Source organism: Spermophilus citellus (genome assembly GCF_964194105.1).
Source record: "Spermophilus citellus genome assembly, chromosome: 1".
NCBI classification, from domain to species: domain Eukaryota; kingdom Metazoa; phylum Chordata; class Mammalia; order Rodentia; family Sciuridae; genus Spermophilus; species Spermophilus citellus.
In genome coordinates, this window is record NC_138182.1 from 244,980,455 (window position 1) to 244,997,929 (window position 17,475).

Sequence of the window (17,475 nt, forward strand, 5' to 3'; positions counted from 1 at the left end):
TAGAGTGCTTGCCTGGCATGTGCGAGGCACTGGGTTTGATTCTCAGCACCATGTATAAATAAATACATAAAATAAAGGTCTGACCAAAAAAAAAATGGGCTAAGGATCTGAATAGATGCTTGTCAAAAGAAGACACACAAATGGCTAGCGATCATATGAAAACATGTTCAACATCATGAGTCACCAGGAAAATGCAAAACAAATCTACAGTGAAATTTCGTCTTACCTCAGAATGACAATCATTAAAAAGACAAGAAATAACAAAGGGAGGCAAAGATGAGGACAACTCTTATACATTGTTGGTAGAAATATAAATTAGTAGAGTCATTATGGAAAGCAGTATGGAGAGTTCTTAAAAAACTAATAGTAGAATACCATATGCTCCAGCATTGGATATGCATCCAAAGACAATATTTTACCAAAGGGATATTTGCACTCATGTTTACTGCAGCACTGCCACATAGCTAAAATATGGATCAACCCAGTTGCCCATCAGTGGATAAATGGATAAGAAAATGTGCTATAAATACAAATGGAATATTATTCAGCCATAAAAACAATGGAATCCTGTCATTTGGAGCAACATGGATGGAATTGGAGGTCATTCATTATGATAAGTGAAGTAACCTAAATACAGAAAGACAAATACCCCTTATTTTCATTTGTGGAAACAAAATGAATTTCATAGAATGAAGTAGAAAAGTGTTCACTATAGGCTGAAAGCGCACAGAAGGAAGTTAATTAGGGGCACCAAAACACAGGATGAATTAATTCTGATTTTCTATAGCCAAGTAGAGTAAAAACTGGTTAAAACAATCTATGATGTATTTCAAACTGTCTAGTATGAAATTCCTAACGCACAAAGTAATTAATGTTTGAAGGAACGGAAGTGCTCGTTACTCTGATTTGATTATTACACATTGTATACACATATAATATTATTATAAACCACAAAGATGTACAAAGATTATGTTTCAATAAAAAATTGCCAAAAAGGACATTGCTCTCCTTTGAAAACTTTTTCACTTTCAAATAAGACCTTATTTCAGAGCTGAAAATTTAAGTTGTCTTAGCATGTTTTGTGCTGCTTATAGAATGCTGGAGACTGGTTGATTTATAAACAATAAACACTTTACCCTACATTCCTGAAGGCTGGAAGTCCTTGCCCATATCTGGCAAGAGTCTGCTTGCTGCATTATAACACAGTGGGAAGCATCATTTTTCTGGAGAAAACCTTGTGCAGTAAAAATGTAATTTAAAACTCTTAGGTATTATATTTTTCTGACAAATTTTGAAAGGTTAAAAAACAAAAAGAATACTTTCTGTGGTTGGGAATTCTTGTGTGTTGATTGTATTTCAAACTGCTACTATCTTTTTGGTGGAAGAGAGTAGCATATAAAGGGCTATTAAGTTTTTTGGTCTTTTTAAAATTTTTTTTTGTTCTTTTAGTTATACATGACAGTAGAATGTATTTTGATGTAACATACATACATGGAGTATAACTTCCCATTCTGTGGTTGTGCATGATATAAAATTACACCGGTTGTGTAACCTAACAAGTCATGTCTATGACTTGAAAAAAAATTGGAACATACATTAAAATTTAGGTATAAGAAATTCTACTGCATTATTTTTCATAATGAAAGAAAGTTGAAAACAATCTAAATGGATTAACAAAGGATTGGGTAAGTGTGTTAGTTTCCTATGGCTACTGTAACAATGACCACAAACTCGTTGGTGGCTTACAACAATGTGTATTTATTATTTTACAGTCTGTAGGTCAGAAGTCTGATTTGGGTCTCACAAATCAAGGTGTGGCAAGGCAGAGATCCTTTCTGGAGGCCGTGGGCTTTTCCAGCTTTCAAAGGCTGCCCATGTTCCTTGGTTTATGACCCCATCACACCTTCAAAGCCAGCAATGGCCAGTGGAGTCTTTCTCACATCATATTACCCTGACACGGACTCTTTTGCCTACTGCTTCCGCTTTTAAGGGTCCTTGAGATTGCATTAAAGACCCTTGTAATAGCATAGAATAATCTTCCTATTTTGAAGTGAATTGATTATAATATTAATTCCAACCCACAATCTTGCTCTTTGTTATGTGAACTAACATTCACAGGTGCTAGAAATTAGATTGTGGGCACCATCCAAAAATAGCCAGCATGATGGAATGGAAGAATGGACTAAAAAGGCTCAAGAAATGTGGCAGCTGAGGAAAAACTTCTGGTGGGTTTGAGATGTTGAGACAATGGCTCACATGTGATGATGTGTCTCCCAAAACTAGAATACGGGAATCTCTATGGATGAAGACACAGGAGTGGTTCCTCTCATCAAGACCCCCTGTGAACCTTCTGCATATTTTTTTTTCTGCCTCTATGACATTGGGTTCTGATGGGTTTAGAGGTCCTGGTGACTCTTCTGTTGGGACAAAATAAAGCACTGAGAGCTCTATTGAACAGGAAGTGAGAATAATGGGCCAATTTAGGGTTCTCATGCCAGTGAAGTAGCAGGGAAAGAACAGACTTACACTACTGGGATGGGGTGATTGCAGTGGACCGGCTTATCACAAGGGAAGCATAAGCGAGCTGGGTGAACATGGGAGAGTGTGTATGGAACCCAGGGGCATTCACTGGGTATCACTGGTACTTCTGTGCCCAAGGACAATGGTGAAAGAGCAGTTGCAATGCCATGACCTGACAAAGGCAAGGACTTAGGTTCCTTGTAGAAGAAGGTCTGGGTCATTAAATGAGGAGAGAACCCAAGAGCAACCAAATTGCTGGCTACAGTTGATAAACTTTGGATTGGGTGGCAGAGAAGGGAGATGAGGCATTTCATTGACTGATGGTGGCAGAAGAGATCATAGCTTTTCCTACTATTTTACCTCAAGTCTTTTTAGAGATTGTCACTGGTCACAAACCTGGAGGAGACTCTGCCTGCATGTCTACCACCCTCTAACTAACTCCTCACAGGTACCAGGGAATCCTATTCTCTCAAAAATGGAGGTACCATGTAGTATTGTACAGAGGCCAGTCATAATGGGAGGGCACTAAGAACGTGTATTACATACATTTGAGTATAGCTTTGGTGATCTCTGTTTTATGTGCCTGGGCCACTTACTCCCTCTGAGCTGTTACTTCAGCAACCAGCTCCATCTGGGTTACAACCAGCATCACATAGATGCTACCCAATGTTGCCATAACTAGAACCTCACAGTATATTACTCATTTCTGCCTCTTACCTTCCCCATTGCCACTGGGATGTGGGGTGTCAAAGTATCATCCTAGTACCCACACATAAACCAGAAGTGAAGAGAGGGCAGGAAATGCCCTGAGAGGAAACTGACACAGTGAGACCACCAGTGTAAAAAATTCTCATTTTCCTGCCCTAGGTAGACTAAATTGGGGTTGTTGTTCAAATAGAACCCAGAAAATGGTCCAGTGAGATAAAGTATCACTGCACCTCACACCAGAGGAGGCCATCATGGCAGGACACCCTGCAGAGACTTCTTGCCTGCCTCTCGTTTGCCCTTGCTTCACTGTGGTCACACTGCTTAAGAAAATAGCAGCATCTGAGTTTGTGCCTCAGGCTCTGCTTTTTGAAGGTAATTGCTATATACAAAACTGGTTAGCTAATATTATTATTTTGTTTATGTTGTATATATACACATACATGTAAAAATTCACAAGGAAAAAAATCTGAGAACATGTTTTATTTAATACCAGATCAAGTTGACAATCAAAATTGACCATTACAATGTATACACACACACACACACACACACACACACACACACACACACAATGTCACCATGCAGAAGGGAAGCTCTCTTAATGTTACTTATATTTTCTCATAGTCTTTCTGTCCCTTTGTCCATCCTTTACCCACATAACAATTCACAGTTCACCAGTCTTTAATGAGGGTATCTTGTATTCCAGGCACTACAATAAGCTTGAAAAGTAAATATTGCATTATCAAAATGGTAGGATAAATACCATTTTGGAACTGATGTGGAATAATTTTGTTAATGTATGTATGGAATTGATATATAATATGATTTCAAAAAAGTGCTTCAGTTAATATATATTTGATTAGGTGTCTCATATATACTGGGCTCACTGCTGTATGAAGACGTGAATCCTGGGGCTGGGGATATAGCTCAGTTGGTAGAGTGTTTGCATCGCATGCACAAAGCCCTGGGTTCAATCTTCAGCACACACACACACAAAAAAAAAAAAAAGAAGAAGAAGAGGTGCATCCTGGCCCTTAGGACCTAGATTATGTGGGGAAATAAAAAGCCAGCTTACTGTTTCAGGAACCTCAGTGTGGGAAGTAGTTGGAGATTGGGCTAGAGAGCTGGAAACATTATGGAGACTTTTAGCACCATGATAAATGAGGTCCATGGACTGTCATAGGACAAAGTGGGAGCCAGCAAAGGGTTTTAAGTGGGCGCAGGATTCTGTCTTCATTAAAGAGGGACCAATCTGGTACCAATATGGAGGCAATGCCAGCTCCTGAGTGTCTGTACATAAGAGGTTTCTGGGACAGCAATCTGCTGGAAGTTGGGAATTTGGAAATTGTCTTGGAGCAATGTTTTCATAGCAATATCCAGTTTTAACTTAGAGCAAGAGATTATTCAGAATGGGGTGCTTAGCAGAGGGGATGGCAGAAGCCTCATAGTATGGGGAGAGGCTGAAAGTTCAGTGATGGAGGAGTGGGTGAGCCTAGAGAGACACAAGGTGATTAGTCTGGAAATTATTGTCAAGGTCTGAATTGACAGATTCCATCAGTGGAGATGGAAAGGAAGGATTTGATGATAATGAGTTTTAACAAGACAGATTTGGGGGACAGGGAGGCCAGGCCCAAGGACAAGGGGCTGGATTGGAGAGTGGAGAAGCAATGGGCTCCTGTACTTCTCTTGCCTAGTGGTGTGAGACAGCAGCTGCTCCATCCCCTGCCATTGGTGATGGAGTGTGGTGCTGAGTGTGCACCATTACTGGGGGCAGGGTGCTGAGGCTGGAGGATCCCAAATTCAAATTTGATGCCAACCTGGGTCACACATTTAGATCCCTGCTTCACAAAAAAAAAAAAGATGGGCCAGTGTGTGAATAGGGTCTCCCTAAAGTGGGGCTGGGGGGAGGGTAATTACAGTTAGTTTGACTTTCTGAACTGTGGATTCAGATTTAACTTGGTTATGAGAACAAGCTTTTATGGGGTTCTCACCAAATCCTTTGGTCACGGTTTGGTCAGTTAGATGTGGTCTATTTTCAGAAGTTTTTATCTGATGGGTTTTCTAGCTGCCTCCCCTGATTCTCAGCATGTAGTTCTGCATCTTCTTGTCACTATCTAAACCACTCACCGCCTCTCATTGCTCCTGTATCTACTGTGACCACAAAGACCATACCTCATTTCATTTCTTTTAGTTAATTTTTCTTTGGTATCAGGGACTGAACCTAGTGGCACTCAGCCACTGAGGAACATCCCAGCCCTTTTTATTTTTTACTGTGAGTCTCACTAAGTTGCTTAGGGCCTTGCTAAGTTGTTTTGAACTTGTGATCCTCCTGCCTCAGCCTCGGCTGCTGGGATTACTGGCATAGACCACCATACCTGGCCATTTTCTTTTAAAAAACCACTTTATTGATATATACTTCACATACTATACAATCTGCCCATTTAAAATGTACATTTCAATGATTTGGGGAATAGTAACAAAAATTTTAAAATATCACTTTACATAAAATATAAAATTTGCCACTTTAGCCATTTTTAATTGTATGACCTAGTGGTATTGATTATATTCATAATGTTGTGTAACATGATTCCTATACATTTCTAAAACTTTTCATTACTTTAAACAGAAACTCTAACCATTAAGCATACTTCCTTCTCTGCCTTTAGACCTTGGTAACCCTCTGATATACTCTCTGTCTTTATGAATATGTCTTTTCTATATATTCATATAAATGGAATTGAATAGTATTTGTCCATTGGTATGACTTATTTCATTTACACAATGTCCTTAAAGTTTATTCCTGTTGTAGCATGTATAAGAACTTCTTTCTTGAGCAGTGTGAAGAAGAAGAGGCAAGAACGACCCCCAGACCGACCAAAGCCGCGCGCCGCTGCATCCCTGCGTCCAGCGCCTGCGTCCCGCCGCCGTCGCCACCATGCCCAAGAGAAAGGCTGAAGGGGATGCTAAAGGAGATAAAGCCAAGGTGAAAGACGAACCACAGAGAAGATCTGCAAGGTTGTCTGCCAAACCTGCTCCTCCAAAGCTAGAGCCCAAGCCTAAAAAGGCCCCTGCAAAGAAGGGAGAGAAGGTACCCAAAGGGAAAAAGGGAAAAGCTGACACTGGCAAGGATGGGAATAACCCTGCAGAAAATGGAGATGCCAAAACAGACCAGGCACAGAAAGCTGAAGGTGCTGGAGATGCCAAGTGAAGTGTGTGCATTTTTGATAACTGTGTACTTCTGGTGACTGTACAGTTTGAAATACTATTTTTTATCAAGTTTTATAAAAATGCAGAATTTTGTTTTACTTTTTTTTTTTTAAGCTATGTTGTTAGCACACAGAACACTTCATTGTTGTTTGGGGGGGGGGGGAGAAGAGCAAATGTCACTAGTAGAATGTCTCCAAAGCTGGATTGCTGTGGGGGAAGACACCTTTCCCTTCTAGTTTTGAGAGACTTCCTCTTTGTTCCTAAGAGGAAGGGATTCCCTGATGTTGGCACACATAGCCACCTTGGCACAAATGCCTTGTGGTATGGAAAAACTCAAACTCATCTGTATGTCCTCCTGTCCCTCTCTGCCATCGGCATAGACTTAACTCCCCTAAACCTGTTGGGACCTGATTCCCAACAGTTGGTTTTACCAGTGTGTGGGGCAATCTGGACTTTCCAGTGACGTCATTGAGAATAGTGTCCCTCAGAAGAGCAGCAGTTCCTTTTCTAGATTGTGGATCTTCAGATTAATAATTTTTGCCATTTTCCTTTCATTTCCTGAAAGTCAGGGTCGGCTTGTGAAAAGTTGTTAAACAACATGCTAAATGTGAAATGTCAACCCTCACTCTAAACTTTCCCTATTCAGAGCATCAAATGAAGACTTCATTGGGTTTTATAGTGGCTTTCTGATTTTGGTAGTCCATTCAAGAAGGGAGTTTGAAAGTTGTTGTATACTGTTAACGATTGTCTGCCCATGTCCTGCCTGAAATACCATGATTGTTTATGAAAAGTATCTTTAATAAAGCTGGATACAGTTTGGCTTGGAAAAAAAAAAAGAACCTCTTTCTTGCTGGGCATGGTGGCACATGCCTGTAATCCTGGTGACTAGGGAGGCTAGGCGGGGGGGATTTCAAATTTAAAGCCATCCTCAGCAACTTAGTAAAGCCCTAAGCAATTTATTGAGACCCTGTCTCAAAATTAAAAAAATAATAACAATAAAAATGATAAAAAGAGCTGGGAATGGGGCTCAGTGGTTAGGTGTCCCTTGGTTCAATCCCTAGTATCAAAAAACAAACAAGCAACAAAAAACTTCTTTGTTATAGCTGAATAATATTCCTTTGCTTACCAGTCATCTGTAGATGGCATTTGGATTGTTTCCACCTTTGACTATTGTGATTAATGCTGTGTAAGAATCTGGGTCTCTGCTTTCAATTCCTTTGGGTACTTACATAGGAGGAAATTGTTGAAAACTTGTACACGACACAGCAATTTCTTTATACTCATCCTTATATGCTGTCATCTCTTCTTGTGGCCTTAAATTTATATTTCCATCTTAGACCTCCTATTTACTTGACATTTCTGATTGGAAGTCTACCAAATATTTCAAATACTACAAATATGTAGTATCTCTAAAATTGAACTCTTGACTTTCTTCCCCAAACCTGCTCCTTCCATAGTTTCCCCCAATTCTAGCTGATGGTAAATTATTCTTTTAGTTGCTTAGGGAAAAAACATTTTAATTCCCTTTTATCTTTTTGTATCCAACATTCAACTATGAAGAAATTCTGTTGGTTGTACATGTATCCAAAATAAACCACTTGCCACTCACTACCTTCTGCTGCTTTCATGCTCCTTGTCACTTATATCTTTTGCTTGGACGCTGAAGTAGCTTCCCCTAGATCTCTGTTCCCACCTTGACGCACATCAGTGGTTCATCAACAACCACCATACTGATCCTTTAAAAACATAAATCAGTCTTCTGATTTCTGCTTAGGATGAAAAAAGATGGAAAGAGTGTTGATCCCACCCTTACAACAAAGAAAAATTTGTTTAATCTACAAAATCTTGAACTTCTCAGAGGATTTCAACCTGAAATATAAGAAGTCAGGCACCTCCAGGGAGAGATGAGTCTTGCTGACCTGGAGTGAAACATGATAGAAGGGATATGATCACAGGAGCCGATCCCAGGGAATTGTGAATTTTTAAGGGCAGAGTGTTTTTAAGCGTTAGCATGAGAATATAGCACCTATGGAATCTATAGACACAAGTGGAATACATGCCACCAGCAAGCTTTTCTCTGTGGATCTCACTGTCAGAAAGACTGAAGTGGGGGTAAGGCAGGAGGCTGGAGAGAGCCTCTGTTGTGGGGCAGGGGAGGGCAGCCCTTACTGCAGGAAAGGAATGAAGCTCTCCCCAGATGCTATTTCTTCACAGAACAAAAGCCCCATGTTGTTGAGGAAAGGGCAGCTCACCTTTAGGGTATATGTAAAGACATATTGTGATTGGAGGAAGAGTAAAGAAACCCACAACCTTTCACTTCTGGTGGACAGACATTAGGGGAGGCATAGTATCAATGAGGTCTTTCCATACCTGAGAGACAAAGGCCCACAGTGTAGGCCTAAGACTGAGACTAAGCCAGGGTCACAGAATATGGCCTACCCCAGGCTAGTAAGAACTGAGTAACAGCAGCAGTTTACCGCAAGGGGAGGGTGCAAAGACACACAGAGATAATCTCTTCGGGGTGCAGGCTCATAGGAAAAGCCTAAGGCTGAAGTGGACCAGAACACTGAGAAAAACTCTGGTAACCCCACCCACTGTAAGCACATGGTCATTAGAGGAATTGTGTTGGTGGGGAGGCTCAGAGCCAGGAAACAGATTTGGAATCCTGGCAGGTGGAAGAAGATGCAAGATGCAGTTGGGATAGTAGATATTATTTTTTTCAGAAGCAGCAGCAGCCCCAGCCTCCAGTTCCAGTCCCACTTTGCTCCATTAGTTCCATTTAGCCCATCAGTTCCATTTAACTCCCAGCCATATCTGTAGGATATCTATCTATCTATCTATCTATCTATCTATCTATCTATCTATCTATCTATCTATCTATCTATTTATCTATCTATTCCAGATAAAGAAGAATATATATATATATATATATATATATATATATATATATATATATTCCAGATAAAGAAGACACATTGCCAACAGGTTACTTAAGTGAATGCATGCTCATAAGCAAATTTATATAACCTGGAGTATATACATTGAATCAGGATATTCATGACCTTGGCTACATACTAAAAAATAACTTGCAAGAAGCCTTGGCGAGGGAACCTAATTGTAGTCATTTGGGGACTGCCCTGCAAACTGAAAGCCTGTGGTGAACTGAGGGTAACAGCATCAAGAATAAGTGCAAACCAAAATGAACTTCAGAGTAGAGTGACTCAGTTCCTCACAGTAGAGTTCTAGAAAAAGTAAAGATACTCATGTATCGAGACACGAAACTACCTTAGTAGTTTACAAATTATAAGATTATAAGATTCACAGAGACAAGGAAGAATAGCACAGTTAAGATTATAAGATTATAAGATTACAAATTATAAGATTATAAGATTCACAGAGACAAGGAAGAATAGCACAGTTAAGAGACAAAGCCATCAACAGTCTTGCACAGATATGATCTGGATGTTAGAATTATCAGAAAGTGAATTAAAATAGTTATGATCAGTAAAGTCTCTAGTGGAAAAGGTGTGTAGCAGGAATGAACATATAAAGGATTTCAGCACAGACATGGAAACTATAAGAAGGGACCAAATGGAGAGGAAAACATGATGAGAAATCAATAACTTTGATGTGCTCAGTCAGTAGTAGACTCAATCAGCTGAGGAAACAGAGGACCTGAACACAGGTCAGTAGAAAGTGCTCCAACCGAAACTCAAAGAGGAAAAAAAAAAGTGAAAAACCAAAGCAAACAAAAAGTCCCAACAAACAAACCCAAATTCAAAGTAGATCATCCAAGAGCTGTAGGACAATGTCAAATGAATAGTCATATAACTGGAATCTCATTAAGAAGACAGGCAAGGGGGACAGAGAATATTAGAAAATATGATTAACAGGGTCAAGGTTTTTATCCCTAGTGAAGGAATGAAAGGTTTTGTAGTATCTACTGTGGATATGGAAATTACTGGCCAAATGGATTTAATGGTTATAAGTTTCTAGGCTGTGCTCATAATAGTGTGGTTATTTTTACATTAAATAGTCAGACCTGCTCTACATCCCAGCCTCATAATTTAACATCTATCATCTCTGGACACAATAGAAGCTAGTTTAGGGGACTATCCTGTAAAGTAATCATCTTGACTATTAAGTACTTGGTCTTGGCTGATCCAGAGCATTTCCCCCAGTTTCCAGGTGATTGGAAAGTGGTTGTCATGGTAGAGAAGTGTTCCTAAAAAGTGTTGCCTGGCACATAGTTGACAGTCAGCACGCAGTGCACTTCTTGCCCATCAACTCAACCTGGAATCACTTCCAAATCATAATTTTTGCCAGATGAGTCCTCAAGGGTAAAGTTGGCTACATCTTTATTATGACTCTATTATAAGAGAGTCAAATCCAAGATGGGCTGTAGCTGCCCAAAGCTTGTTTCCCAGGGATTACAGTTTTGTAATTCTTCCTTCCCAGCTTCACTCAGCACCTGAAGCAAGAGCTTTAGCCCAAAGAAATGTAACTTTGCAGTCAGGTCCTACTTGTTCCTGGGGGGTAGTACTCTCTTCTCGTTTCTCTGAGACTTAATTTAGTTTTATCCTCTGCCCTTAAAACAATTATGGTACTTTATTTATTTATCTATCTATTTATATATTTTTGGTGAAAACACATATAAGATTTTTATAAATCTACCTATCAGAAGTCCTGAACTGGTAAAATTTGATAACTAATTTTAATGGGTTTGGATGATGGATCTCTAAGAGGTCCTGTATTATTTTCTGTCTTTAAAACATTACCTATGTTGTCTGTATTTTAGACAAAAGAGTGTCTTGTAATATATTTTGTCATTTATATATAGAGATTTATTGATCTTGGCCAGTTCATCAAATGCTCCTCTATATGCACACACTAAAAGAATTGAATTAATTAAAATGGATTACAATGTAAGCAAATCTTTAAAGTCCAGCTTACCATTTAATGTTTATTATTTGAACTTTGTCTTTTTTATTAATAGTTGTGCGATAGCTGATTTTTGGGGGTCTGAGTGAATTTGAAGAAATATGTAGGCATATTTGACTTTCTACAATGCTTCTAGAAAGCAATATAGACAGTTTTTGTGGTCATGCACTGAGTCACTTGAAAGCACAGCTGCTGGGCAGGAAGTTAGAGCTCCTTGGCTGTTTTTGCACGTTTTACTGCAATAAATATTCAGAGGCTGAAAACCACATCTTATGTGGTTTCAACTAAGCTGAGAAAATAATGAATGAGGTAATTCATGAGAAGAGGTCAGTGTAGGAAAGTGTCCAGGATGGCACCCTTTGTTTAAAGAAGAAGATGGAATAGCATTTAAAATAGAGCTGAGCTATAAGAAAGAACTTTTCTTCTTTTTTTCTAAACTATTTTGAGTGACTTTATTTTATTATTATTAAAGAACTTGTCTTCTTTAATAATAAATATACACATATAGACCTGTCACTGTGGTGATGATCTCTTATAGTGTTCCCATCTGTCCACTTACTGGTTATAGTTAGGGAATTGTCGTCTAGAATGCAAACACAGGCTGATTCCAGAGCCTATTCTCTATTTTTCCTTCCTTCCTTCCTTCCTTCCTTCCTTCCTTCCTTCCTTCCTTCCTTCCTTCTTTTCTTTCTTTCTTTTTTTTTCTTTTTTTGTACTAGGGATTGAACCTAGCCACTCAACCACTGAACCTTATCTCCAGCCCTTTTTATTTTTTATTTTGAGACAGGGTCTTGCTAAATTGCCTAGGGCCTTGCTAAGTTGCTGAGTCCAGTTTTAATTTGTGTTTCTCCTTCTTCAGCCTCCTAAGCAGTTGGAATTACAGGTCTGTGCCACCATGCCTGGCCCAAAGCATGTGCTCTTAACCACAGCAATGTCTGCAATGGTGATGGGTATGCAAAGGAAGGTCTGTGCAAATTTCTATGCAATAGTGAGGTCTGTACAAGACTATGGAATAGTGATGTCTATGCAAGAGTACGTGTACCAGTGAGGCCTGTACAGCAGAGATGTAGATGTAACAGCAATGTCTGAGCCATCTCTCTATATGAGGGAGCTGGTCAAACCATCAACCTGTATCTGCAGTGGACACAGAATTTCAGAAAATATGGCTTCCAGTCTTGACTCTTATTGCCCTATGGGCTTTGCCCATTTCAATCCATTCATTTTACTTTTCAGCTGCAGTTTCTGCCCCTTGGTAGAGGGTATTTAGACATGAAATCACTCTGGAGGAATGCTTTGTAAAATTACTTAGCAGAACATTGTTTTGGGAAAATGTAGACCGATGTACATATTTCTTGTGATTTGTCTTGGGCACAATGTGGAATTTCTGAAGAAATAATAGATGCTGAGTCCCAAAGGCTGAGGGAGAACCAATCAAGGTGACTGAGTGGGCAGCTGCCTGGGGCTCTGTGAGCTGCCTGACTCTCTGTCCTCTGGGGAAACTGCCCACCAGTCTGTCAGTTGGAATTTTCTTGTAGAAGAACTGGATTCGTGGGTCTGGTTACAGCCCAGCGACAGCACACTGGCAAGGCTTGTCTGCTGCTTTCACTAGAGCCTCTGACATAATTGTAGTGGTGGATATTTTGGGTAATAGAGACACCTACTGTTTGGTTTGAGGAAGGCCAACTTTAGTTCTTTGAATTCAATTGTGTATGTTTGTGTGTGTAGTGGTGGTGATGGTAGTGGGGAACACTGTAATGACCAAGGCCTGGTGGTGGGAGCAGTGAGGCTGAAGCTGGTTATTTAGAGAATTCTAGAATGTCAGAGCCTGAGGGTACTTAGAATTCATGTTCTAGAGCTGTGCCCTCTAGTTGCTGTTGTTAAGCAGCTATTAAAATAAAAAAAATTAATTACAATTTAAAATCCAGTTCCTTGTCACAATAGCCATATTTCAGGTGTTCAATATTCACCTAGAGCAGTGGCTCTCATACTGGGCAGTGCAGATACAAATTACTTTTCACGTGTCATCTGCTTAGGTCTGTTTGATAGTACTGTCCTGGTTCTTTTGAAAATGAGAAAACTAAAGGTCAAAGAAGGGACTTGCCAGACAAGGACCCTGGCAATTGGTACTTTTTTGCCTGATGCCACTAAGACACTTCCTAATTAACCTATGGCTTCAGACCAGGTATTAGGAGATGGTGGTATGATTCTGATCTCTCCCTTGCTTGCCTGAAGGACATACGGACATGGCTAGACTAATGCTTTTCAAATATCTTTTTGTTTTTTTAAGGGAGAAACTTTTTTCCCCATGAAGTCTTCTGTGGGTAGATAAAATAAGAAATAGATGGACACTAGAGCTATTCTGGCTGAAACCCAACCTAAGTGTGTATGTATGTATACCTGGGATCTGAAGACCTTGTCATTCCACTTCCACTTTGTGGCTCTTTTGCCTGTTTGGAACTATGGGGAACAGAAAGGAAATGTGTGATCCTCAGTCTTCCTGCCTGGTAGGACCTGGATTCCCATGTTCAAAGTCGATATAAGGCATGGGGATGGGAACATGCAGAGAGAGCAGGCCACATGGCTTATTGTATGCCATGTTTCACATGTTCAAAGGGCAGAGGTGGAGGTTTGGCAGTGATGACATTCCATTGCAGCATCTGGTTCCTACAGAGATGGGGAGGAACTAAGACACTTCCTAATTAACCTTTGGCTGGAGCAGAGATATTTGAGTAACTGAAGATTGGTGCACATCTCTTTCCGGGCTTGCTGGGCTTTTCTTGTAGGATTTCAATTAATTATTCATTGGTTTAGTCATTGATTTGTGAGATATTTACTGAGTTCCTATTATGAGACAGATGCTGAAGTAATATTCTAGGGATACTTCAGGAAGAAGAAATTACTTTTCACTGTGCGCTTGGAAAGGAATGGTGCAGGAGAGGCCTTCGGTATGAGTGTTGAATGAAGCAGATCTGTATATGCAGGGATTGGGTAGAGGGCAGAGGCCCTCCTGGGAAAGGAGGCTCATGCACAAATGTAGTAAGCTGGGAAAGTGTCTAAGAAACAACAAGTGATTCAATTTGACAGGAACACAGGTAACTAAATGCATCCATAGGGTTTCCTCTTGCCCACTCCCTACACCTTCAAGAATTCACATCATGTGGAGGAGAGCATCTGTTTCCTTGCTTCAGTTGGTATTAAGGAGAAAGGAATGGAGTACCAAAGTAATCCTCTGTTCTAGAGTCTTTTGAGTCCTGCCAAGGAGATCAGCTTCAAGCTGCCTTTCTTGATGACATCCCCCTTGGGATTCTGAAAGCATTTGAAGAGGCATGTGAGCAGCTTTCAACATGGCCACCTGTGCTGCTAGCCCCTTCTATTTCTTAAGCTGGCTTCTCTCCACAGTTGCTAGAAACACACTGCTGTTAAGTGAGCTGAGTCTTGGAGAAAGACCTAAAGTGAATCTGTTGCATTCTTGACTCTAATGCTGCCTTGATTCTGGCATCAGGAAATCCTTGGGTGTATGAGTTTACAGTAAGGATGACAAGAGCATCAGAGAGCCCCAGAATGGCTATTGTAAGATATTTTCACAGGCTCTCAATGCTATTTTCAGAAAACAAGTATGCACAGCATAGCAGATGTTGGAGAAATTAATGTGTATGTGATATATATATATATATATATATATATATATATACACACATATATATACACACACGTATATATATATGTACATATATGTATGTAATTATACATGTTGTTACATGCAAAAGTTACTCATTCATTTAATTCTCCGCCCCCCCCCCCCCCCCCCCCCCCGCATGCCTGGGATTGAACCCAGAGATTTATGTGTGCTAGGTAAGTGGTCTATCATGGAGGTATAATCACAGCCCCATTATTGTCATTTTTAAAAATGTTTGCAGGATTTTATTTATCATACGCATACAAACAGCCACACATTTTAACCATTTGCAGTGTATGGTTCAGTGTCATTAAACATATCCATGTTGTTATTCAACTATCACCATGATCCATCTCCAGAAATTTTTTTATCTTCCCAAACTGAAACTTTATACCTACTAAGCAATAGCACCCCTTTTCCTTCTCTCCTGGACCCTGGGAACCACCATTCTTCTGTTTCTGTGAATTTGATTACGTTAGGTACCTCACATAAGTAGAAACGTATGTCCCTTTGTGACTGGCTTATTCATTTAACACAATGTCCTCATTCTGTGTGGTTGTGTATGTCAGAATTTCTTTCCATTTTAAGGCTGAATAATATTCCATTCATGCATCAATGGATGCTTAGGTTGCTTCTACCTTTTGGTTATTACAAGTAATTCTGCTGTGAATGTGGGTGTATAAATATCTGTTCAAGTCCCTACTTTCAATTCTTTTGGATACATACACAGAAATGGAATTCTTGGGTCATGTGGTCATTCTATTTTTATTTTTTTGCTGATCTGCCATGCTGTTTTGCATAGAGGCCACAGAATTTCACATTCCCACCAGCATAGCACGTGTTTCTAATTGCTTCATGTTCTTCCTAGTATTCCTTCTTTCCTCCCTTCTTCCTTTCTTCATCTCTTTCTTTCATTTCTATCCTTCTTAAGGGATATGAAGTGAGTAAACACTTTTTGAACAATAACAATAATATATGAGCTTTCCAAAGCTTTGATGGAAAAACAATTTAATTCATGTCTTTTTCTCGGGCACCAGTTCTAAGTTTTACATGGACATTATACTAACTGGCTTTTTTTTTTTTGTAAAAATTGAAGTATATTCTCAAAGGAAGTATAAAAAATAGTAGCATAGTAATGTGATGAATGAAATATCATGGTTACTGTGCCTAATGCTTTGTGTACTAACCACAGGCTGTCAGGTCTCCTTTTTCTTGTGTTTACTAACCAGCAAAAAATTGTAAGCATCTGCCAGTCTTTGCCTGTGAGCTTTCTGTAGCTACTGAAGCCCTCTTAGTTGACAAGCTGGGTAGCCTTAAAGTGCTGGGGATTAGCATCACTCATCTGTTGATGGACAGGAGTTAGTGGATTAATACCCCAGCTGCTTTACTCCTTGGTGGAGCTAACTCCAAGTCATTGTTCTACACCATCTCCCAGCAGTCCCAGTGGGGATTGAGCTCTGGGGGCCCACGCCAGTGTTAGCCTGTTCAGTGGTGCATCCTTCACTGACTTCCTTCCCTTCCCTATTTTATTTTCTGAATTTTCTACAAGTACATTTCTCAATCACTTCCTAGAAAAGTTTTATATTCATGTCCATGTCTCTGCATCTGCTTTAGGAGGGACATCCCCACCACCACCTAAGACAGTTGTAATGATTATATGAACTTTGTTGGTGACTAGTTTATTATATAATGTTACATTAAAAAGACTACACCTAGATTAAAATTATGTGAAAATAAGCTTCACGATAGAATATACATTTATGTAAACAGGATCCCCACCAACCGTGGAGGTGTTCCATATGTGTTTCCTTGTGAGTTATTTGTATATGCAATAGAAATATAATAAAAATGAGTTTCTTTGGGAACTTCAAGGTTTTGATCCTCCTGCTATACACAACATTTGAAAATATTGTGTATATTGTGTATAAATACTGTTACCCTTAGAGAGCAACTCACGTCCTTCTGAGATGCTTTGGGTTACAGAGCATGTATCTGAGTCATTCCGTGCATCACTGTGGAAAGGTGGCCTCATGCTTGCTCCTGGGGATGTCATTGTTTCCAGCTATGCTCAATCTCAAAAGGCAAGTGGGTCTTGAAGTTCTGCCCTTTTTGCCTTTACTTTTGTACTATTAGATCTCATTTATGAAATTTTAGAAAATCTTACTGAATCAAATCTCTGCCTTTGTAACGGGCAAAATTTTAAAAAATTTTCTTATGCTAGATCATTCCTCCAAATTTCTTATTCTCAAGTGATACTTTAGTGGATGCCTACAAGGAAGATGATTGAAAGATCCCTAGACTAGCTACTTCTAGAAGAAGTAACTGTGACTAGAAGAGCCTCCAGTTATTCTGACTCACTGTAGGTTATGTATAGTATTCCCTCCTTACCTGCAGGGATACATTCCAAGATCCCCAGTGCATGC

The 17,475-nt window shown here is 39.7% G+C and overlaps 2 protein-coding genes across 2 annotated transcripts in view; both read left to right on the forward strand.

The window, feature by feature from the left end:
• LOC308645585 (COMM domain-containing protein 7-like) overlaps positions 1 to 11,194 on the forward strand; it is a 147,567-nt gene extending 136,373 nt beyond the window's left edge. The window contains exon 2 of the mRNA XM_081287804.1: positions 11,179 to 11,194. The gene's annotated coding sequence lies outside the window, so the exon portion shown is untranslated. The remainder of the gene's footprint in view (positions 1 to 11,178) is intronic.
• Positions 6,103 to 6,587, forward strand: LOC308654197 (non-histone chromosomal protein HMG-17-like). Its single transcript, XM_081303278.1, has one exon. The coding sequence runs from the start codon at positions 6,164 to 6,166 to the stop codon at positions 6,434 to 6,436; it is 273 nt and encodes a 90-aa protein (XP_081159404.1). The 5' UTR covers positions 6,103 to 6,163; the 3' UTR covers positions 6,437 to 6,587.
• Positions 11,195 to 17,475: the final 6,281 nt, after the last annotated feature.

What these genes read in the sequence shown, in the direction of transcription:
- LOC308654197 (XM_081303278.1), top strand. Translation starts at nt 6,164, where the DNA reads ATGCCCAAGAGAAAGGCTGAAGGGGATGCTAAAGGAGATAAAGCCAAG.